Below are 8,644 nucleotides of genomic sequence, written 5' to 3'. Positions count from 1 at the left end.
CTCTGGCTCTAATCACGTGCTTCAAAAGAAAAAATAAACATTGGAATCCTAGCGTCCAGTGCCCTGCATATAGAGTGGGGGGCCAGATGCATGGATAGGGTGTGTGTGGGGGGGGGGGCACCCGTGAGCTCCTAATGGATGGGCTGCCGCTGCACTAAAGTCTGCAAATTTTAGAATATAATATATGAATAATATATAATATAAAAATAATCAGCAGGTGCCAACACAATGTTAAAGTGTGAGAGGAGGGGAGATTGACTGGATTACTTCAAGTTGTCAGGAAGTCCACAGACTTTCCATTTACCAGCAGTGCTGTGTCGAAGGCCATCCATGAACACTCAACATGGGGAAGAAGATGCACTACAGTAGAAGATAAGCTTGTAAGAGGGGATTCATGGATGGCTGGTTTTGGCACCAAAGCACAAGTCCCTACCCCTGCTCCCAGCCATGCTGGAACACTGTCCCTCTTATTAAGGGCGAACCCTCTGTCATCTTGGAGCTCGTTCCTTGCCATAGGCCTCCACATGACATTCCCAGCCATGGGCCTTTGTATTCCCATTCAAGGAATGTCCACACAAGAAGTAGTTTTGTTGCACTTTATTGGTGGAATTCAGGAAACGGCATTATCGTTACATCACAAGGACATACATATGGGAGTCATTACAAAGTCAATCATATTTAGTGTACGGTTTGCAGTAGTCACAGGTGAAAGCATGTGCAGCATCTCAGCAGCCATCTCTCTTACAGTCTCTCCTCTACCCAGGGTCATTAGTACTCACAGGACTGTGCTCTACGTAGACACATCCTTGCTAGGTGCACCTCTCCCAGTACCTTCCAGGGAAGTAGCCTCACACAGGAATCTCTGACCTGACTTAAAAGGCCTTTTGCAATCTGCCATAGTCTCCACCTCCATAAGGGACAGAGACTACAGCTGGCTCCTTACAGGTACATACAGGTTTACTCTAGCCAACCTCCTGCCCTGTCCAGGGTCTACATGTACTGGTTACATCCATGGGGTGTTTTAGCTCCCATGTCCCAAGTGTATGTGTGCTCCTCCCTACCTGACTTATAATGTATATGGGTGCTGACTCACCCCTGACATCACTGCAGGAGGGCTCTCCATAATGGGGCCTAACACGTGACACTTACTGCTGTAACTAGACACCCTTCTGACAAAAAAGCTACCTAGTGGCAAAAGAGCAAACTGCCCCTGCCTAAGGTACCTCCTGTCTGCAAAGAGAAGAAAATTAGACTATGGGGATCACCAGTCCAACACTGGAGGACTGAAGATTGGAAAACTGTTGGCTGCTTTGATGGATCCCAGTTTCTTCTGTGACTTGTAGGTGGAGGGTCAAAACTTCACACACAAATTCCTTGGGGATAAGCTGAAATTGGAGGTTTGGAGCACAATAGTGTACCTGGCCAATCGGCAAGAACAACATGACACCATGAAATCCCTGTGTGTATGGAGTATGGGCGTATGTCTTATCTGTATCACATTAGAACCATGAAAAATCTCTCAAAAGTTTGCCGTAGAAAAAAAAAAGAAGCAGACATACATGTAACTCATAATATATTGATCAAATGGACCAACAACATTACAAATAGCAAAAATGTCAATTATACTTTCAAGTTAACATTCCTTTTAAAAGTACTGGAGATAATCTTCTTGATCTCCTCCGTCCTCAGACAATATATGAAAGGGTTGCCTAGATGAGGCAGATAGGATTGTAGGACAATGAGGAAGACCCCCAGGTCAGGAGTGAGGACCAACTTTACATAATTGGCTATGTAGACAAACACCCGCGGGATATAAAACAAGACGTTAACAAATAAGTGCGTGACACATGTATTAAACGCCTTCCTCCAGCCGCTTGAATGGCTCAATGAGAAAAGAGAAAACAAGATGGCGATATAGGATAAAATGATGAGGGTTAGAGTACCGAAAAGCACCACTAAAGCTACAGTCAAAAGATTTTCTCGAGCGGAATTAACATCGGCGCAAGCCAAGCGCATGATGGTTGAGCTGTTGCAGAAGAAGCTGACGATCTTGTTTGGCCCACAGAATGGATATTTGGCAATTATTATGAAGTCTACTGTGATGATAGCAGCAGAGAACCACATAAAACTGCAGCTAAACAGGGTCAATTTGATGGTAACTGTAGACGAATACCTCAGTGGATAGCAGATAGCAATGTACCGGTCAAATGCCATCAACATAAGGATAAATGAGTCCACTACGGCCAACCAATGGACCAGATGCATTTGCGCAAAGCAGGCAAGGAAAGATATTTTTCCACCATCAAACCAATACTTGGCAATCAATTTAGGCAAGGTAGCCGTGTCGAAGAGAAAGTCAGAAAATGCTAAGTTGGCGATTAGAATGTACATGGGCTCGTGCAGCTTCTCCTTTAGGATAATCACAATGAAAACAGCACCATTGGTGATAAACATTATGTTGTATATAATAAATAAAAAGAACGACATCAGCATATGGAACTTCTGAGGGACTCCTGGGAAACCAGTAAGTTCAAATTCAAAATGAGCAGTTTGGTTATCCATCTGTATGGGTCAGGCAACTTTGAGTGGATAAGGTTTGTAGAGATAAAATAGAGGTCAGAGAAAAGAAGATAAACCATGTGTAGCTCAACACTATATGGCCCAAACTATGTGAAGACCCCTTCGATTAATGAAGTTCAAGTGTTCCCTGTGACGGGTACTGTTAATTATAGACATGTGCGGTTGGTGCCGTTACAAATCAAAATTCGGTACACATTTTCATTATTTGGAGTTTCGGATGTTTCCGAATTTTCAAACCACAATAGTAACGAACTTCAATGAATCTGAAATAAATGATAACAAAACAAATTGTCCACATTTGAATTTGAATAATGAATTTGAATTCAATATGGAAACATATAGCAATAAATACAGTAAGGTACACCAGTGAAATAAGATGATGATTCCTACTTAAGCTGTTTTATGGAATAGAATAGATTGCAATTGAATAGAATAGAATAGAATAGAATAGAAAATAATTGAAAAAATAGACTGGATTAGAATAGAATTGAATGGCACAGAATAGAATAAAACAGAATGAATATAGTCATCATCTGAAATTCAAATCTCACATTTCGAAATTCAAATTTCAATTTTGAATCAATTTGAAAATCACGAATATACAAAATGAATCCGAATATCCGAAAAAAATTCTGAAAATGAATCATTCTAACATTCTAACGAATATGCTGAAACAAACAACATTACTGTGCCATACTATTTAAAAAAAACGCTATCATATCCCAGCCTGTCCTTGAAGTGCTTCCTGTCTTTGGGCCTAGTTACCGTATAAAGTCACCTCCAAAGACCACTTGCCGGGATGCAAAAAGAAATGGCTTGATCCTTGTAAAAAGGCATTTCCTGTCCCACTTTGTGTGCGGCCCATAAACATTAATTAGGCGCAGGTCCTGTCCTACCACAAGGACGTCTAAGACCATACATCTCCCAATATCCACCTCAATAACCCGCCGGACAGTTACCATGCAGTTTTAAACAACACCGCCACACCGCCGTAAGACTCGGGTGCAAGAGACCATTAGGATGGATCAAACCTCCACTCTCTCTTGGCCATATGAATATCTGCCAAGGAGGTGAGCCTAGTCTCTTGCAAAAATAAAATTTCAGCATCTAATTGGCTGAACAAAAAGAAGGCCGTATAACAAACTCTTATTGTCTTAATGCTGGCAACATTTATTGTCACCACTTTTAATGGAGGGGCAACCACCATTTGGGTTATTTGATGGATTGCTTCTTAGCTCCCCTCTGCTGCTCATCACCAGAATCCTCTCTCTTTCTTGAAGCCGCCTCCAACTCCATTTCTGAATCTGAACTTTGCTCCGAAGAAGCCCCAGATGAGGAAATATCTAACTTAGAGGCCCTATGACGGTTGGAGACAGGCACTGGAGCTTCCCGTCCCCGTTCTGTCCTCACCGCCTGCCTCCTCCACCACCTGACTTTCCTTCTCTCCTGCAGGTACTGCAGATCAGCTTCAGAGATGCTCTCATCTCTTGCTTTTTTCTTTGAAGTCTTCACAGAAGACTTCTTTACAGAGGAAGAAGAAGCAACCTTTTTAGTACTTGCTACCACTTCTGGTGGTGGGGGGCTTCCTTTAAGTCAGACTTAGTAGGGGAAGACTCATGGGGGCTGACTGACTCAAGGGGCACAGACTTGGAAGGTTCTGACACAAGAGGAGCAGGTACAGTAGGCTGGGGAGACACAGAGACAGATACAGAAGGAGTAGTTACAGACACAGGAGGGATGGCCACAGGAATTTGGGAGGGATCCTGAACAGGACCAGGGGAGTCGGTCACCGCAGAGGAGGATGGCACACCAGGGGCCTCACTCTCCAACCTGTCCAGCCTCAAAAGGTCATCTATTACCTCCTTCGCCATATTGTGCCAGGCCTCAGGACATCGGCTGTAGGGGTGACCAAGGTGCTGGCACAGGTTGCACCTGATCATCTCGGTGCAGTCCTTAGCCACATGACCCTGACTCCGACACAGTGAACATATCAAGGCTGAACAGGAGGAGCTCAAATGCCCCTTTTCTCCATTGCGGTGACACAGCTTCAGCTGACCAGGTTAAAAATTAGTCATCCTATCCCTCCCTATAAAAGCTGATGAGGGCAGGTGACAGACAACATTCCCATCCCTGGCCAACCTGACTGTAACCAACCAACCCCCAGTCCAGATGTTACGTTCATCAAGGATTTTATTGGGCTTAGTCAAAACCTCACCATAATTCTTTAACCAGACCTCTAGATCCCAAGCAGGGACACTCTCATTAGTGAGAATAATTGTGATCTTTTTCACTGTTGACCTCTGTGAAACTGCAACTGGGACCAGACCTTCCCATTCAGGTCTTGACCTGCACCGAGCCTCATATCGCTCCCAGAACAGATCAAGACCCTCTGGCTTGGTGAAGCTAATAGACTCAAGACCAGATCCTGGGGTGCGTAAAGTGGTAGCTTGTCAGGGGAAAACCTGCTTGGAAGTGGAGTTACCAGGAGCACACCTGAGCAAATGTAGGCTTATCAGGGCCAAGGCCCCACACTGATGTCACAGTAGTCTGTATATTATTATTAATTGCTTGGACTGAGCTGGGACGATTTTCCATCACACTTGTACTGGGACGATTGCTATCAGTCACACACACATTAAATTTCCCATCAGGAATAGTCACAGTTTCTGCTGCAATACCATCTGTCTCCTGAAGCTGTGCTGTAGAGTCTTCAGCAGCTATGGGGCAAACAGGTTTGGACTCAGCTTAAGGGGGGTTAATTGGCTGGGCTGACATTTGTAGTTCCTCTACAGAAATTACATTTTTTAAATGTATCTTTTGCTGCACTGCAGCATCAGCAGGTATAGCATTGCTGCACATAGCATTAGCAACTTGATTGTCACTGGGCACACTTTCAGCATTACTCATTGTGTTAAATGGTACAAAAACAGATTCATCCCCTGCTTGGGGCTTGACATTATCAGGCACATCATCAGTTATATCCTCATCACCAAGCGTCAGCTGATCCCCCCGCATAGGAGACTTCATTGCCTGGATGGCCCTCAGCATGCCTCCTGAGTCCTGGGAAGGCATGGGGCTGCTTACCTCTCCCTGAGGGGGCAGGGGGTTAGAACTGGGGGTCTTCATCTCCACCTCCACCTTTGCCATCCTTGCAAACCTTTGATCATTTCCAAACCTCTCCTTAAAAAAGGCCCATCTCTTCCTTCCATCATGGACACAATGGTCTCCTGGTGTTCCACCTGGACTTTAGCCAGTTGAATTTCTAAATCCATCGATCCACGGTTCCTGCTATGCAAGCCATCACGTTGCCTTTGCAAACGCTTCAGTTCTGCTGTTTATAGAGCTCCTCTCTCTCCCTTCAGGGCTTTAAACCCAGCCACCACTCGCTCCTGAATGGCCTCCGAGCCTTCATCCTCACTAGACATGTGCACACTGAAATATTTTGTTTCGGAATTTCGTTTTCGTCCGAAAAATAAATGTATTTAGTTACTCCTGAAATTCGTTTTTATTTATTTTGTTTTTCGTTAAAAATTGCATTTGTCCGAAAATCCAAATTAAGGTTGAATCTGTCATTGAAGGCTTATGGTGTCTGTCGAGATTTTAAAGAAGATTCAACGGAGCAGCTAAACTGTACGACGCCGTATAGTTTACCTGCTCTGTTGAATCTTCTTAGAACTTTCAACAGACACCATAAGCTAAAGTACATGTGTACTTAGTTCTAGCTATTTTACTGCTCCTCCTCTTTGGTTACAATCAGCCAATAACATTCATCATCATCATTATTTTTATTTATCTTTTCTCCCCTACGTCGAATCTTTTCTCCCCTACGTCGAATCTTTTCTCTCTATGTCGAATCTTTTCTCTCTATGTAGAATAATCTTGGACTAATAGAGTTAAGGTTAGGCACATTCGACCACAGGTTTGATGGACACAAATTGTTATTGTCATCATCATGTCGAATCCCCTATCGATATCGAACTGTTGTAGCAATGAAAATGATAATAAAGCATTTGTTTAAGTCGGATGTTTCGTTTTTCGGATTCTGCACTTTCGTTATCGTTTGTTAAACGAAAATACCTGAAATTCGGAAGAAAATGCATTCGGACGAAAACGAATGCACATGTCTAATCCTCACCAGGGGCAGGGAGATCACCAGCCATGGCTTGTACAGGGGCAGGCATGTCACCCAACGGCCCAGGAGATGGCTGGGAGCTTCCAGCAGGAGAGGCCCCGCTGGCCTCCATGGCTTTCCCAGAAAGGAGCCAGGAGAGCTGGGAGAGATTTCACCACCACTCCCCTCTCACACGGATCACCTGGAGCAGCCTCAGAATCACAGCAGGAGAGACAACTTCCTCCTGACACACCTGTGCTCCAATGATGGGTGGGACACTATTCCTCCCACTGACACCAATGATGGGGCACTATTCCTCCCACCGACACCAATGACGGGGCACTATTCCTCCCACTGACACCAATGATGGGGCACTATTCCTCCCACTGACACCAATGATGGGGCACTATTCCTCCCACTGACACCAATGATGGGGCACTATTCCTCTCACTGACAGCAATGATGGGGCACTATTCCTCTCACTGACAGTAATGATGGGGCACTATTCCTTCTACTGACACCAATGATGGAGCACTATTCCTCTCACTGACAGCAATGACGGGGCACTACTCCTCCTCCTACCGACCACCTACTCTAGGGCCATATTTATTCTCACTGATGCTGGGCCTGAGGCATTTTCTACTCTCATTGGCCACAATCTGCCCCCCCCCCAAGTCTGAAGGGACAGTAAACTGGCCCTTTGTTTGAAAAGTTTGGAGACCCCTGATTTATGTGCCCCACAGCCACCTACTGGGCATGCTTCAACAGGGATTGGCTGAGACCCCATAAAAATTCAGGCTACTCATTTGCCCTGCTCCCCTTCTATATTCTTCAGCAGCCAGCATCAATAAACCCTCCAGCAGCCAGCATAAATAGATCCCCACACATCAATAGGTCCCCCAGCATAAATAGATCCCCCAGCATCAATAGATCCCCCAGCATCAATAGATCCCCCAGCACACACCAGCACTCCTTATCATTATATACAGTGCCTTGCAAAACTATTCACCCCCTTTTTTACCTATTTTGTTACATTACAGCCTGTAGTTCAATGTTTTTTTTAATCTGAATTATATGTGATAGATCAGAACACAATAGTCTAAGTTGGTAAAATAAAATTAGAAAAATATATACATAAAACTATTTTTCAGAAATAAAAAACTGATAATTGGCATGTGCGTATGTATTCACCCCCTTTGTTGTGTTATGAAGCCCATAAAAAGCTCTGGTGCAACCAATTACCTTCAGAAGTCACATAATTAGTGAAATGATGTCCACCTGTGTGCAATCTAAGTGTCACATGATCTGTCATTACATATAAACACCTTTTTGAAAGGCCCCAGAGGCTGCAACACCTAAGCAAGAGGCACCACTAACCAAACACTGCAATGAAGACCAAGGAACTCTCCAAACAAGTCAGGGACAATGTTGCTGAGAAGTACAAGTCAGGGTTAGGTTATAAAATAATATCCAAATCTTTGATGATCCCTAGGAGCACTATCAAATCTATCATAACCAAATGGAAAGAACATGGCACAACAGCAAACCTGCCAAGAGACGGCCGCACACCAAAACTCATGGACCGGGCAAGGAGGGCATTAAAGAGGGAGTCCCGCGAAAAAAAAAAAAATTAAAAGTCAGCAGCTACAAATACTGCAGCTGCTGACTTTTAAAATAAGGACACTCACCTGTCCCAGGGTCCAGCGATGTCGGCACCCGAGACTGAATCGTCCCTCGGTCCTCGGGTGCTGCCGCCGCCATTCTCTGTAAGAGAATCAGGAAGTGAAGCGCTGCGGCTGTGGAAAAGGCATAGACTCCAGTGGGAGTCTATGCCCGAAGTGGGTGCAAATACCTGTCTTAGACAGGTATCTGCACCCCCCTCCCCCCTGAAAGGTGCCAAATGTGACACCGGAGGGGGGGGGGGGGGGGGTTCCGAAAAGCAGAGGTTCAATT

The 8,644-nt window shown here is 44.7% G+C and overlaps 1 protein-coding gene across 1 annotated transcript; it reads right to left on the bottom strand.

The window, feature by feature from the left end:
- Positions 1 to 1,620: 1,620 nt before the first annotated feature.
- LOC141129615 (olfactory receptor 1M1-like) lies at positions 1,621 to 2,562 on the bottom strand. Its single transcript, XM_073617713.1, has one exon. It carries the CDS (start codon positions 2,560 to 2,562, stop codon positions 1,621 to 1,623), a length of 942 nt encoding a protein of 313 aa, XP_073473814.1.
- Positions 2,563 to 8,644: the final 6,082 nt, after the last annotated feature.

This window comes from Aquarana catesbeiana, linkage group LG02, assembly GCF_042186555.1.
Source record: "Aquarana catesbeiana isolate 2022-GZ linkage group LG02, ASM4218655v1, whole genome shotgun sequence".
Lineage (NCBI taxonomy): Eukaryota > Metazoa > Chordata > Amphibia > Anura > Ranidae > Aquarana > Aquarana catesbeiana.
The sequence above is the reverse complement of the archived record's forward strand: the minus strand, read 5'-3'. Positions and strand labels throughout refer to the sequence as shown.

What these genes read in the sequence shown, in the direction of transcription:
- LOC141129615 (XM_073617713.1), bottom strand. Translation starts at nt 2,562, where the DNA reads ATGGATAACCAAACTGCTCATTTTGAATTTGAACTTACTGGTTTCCCA.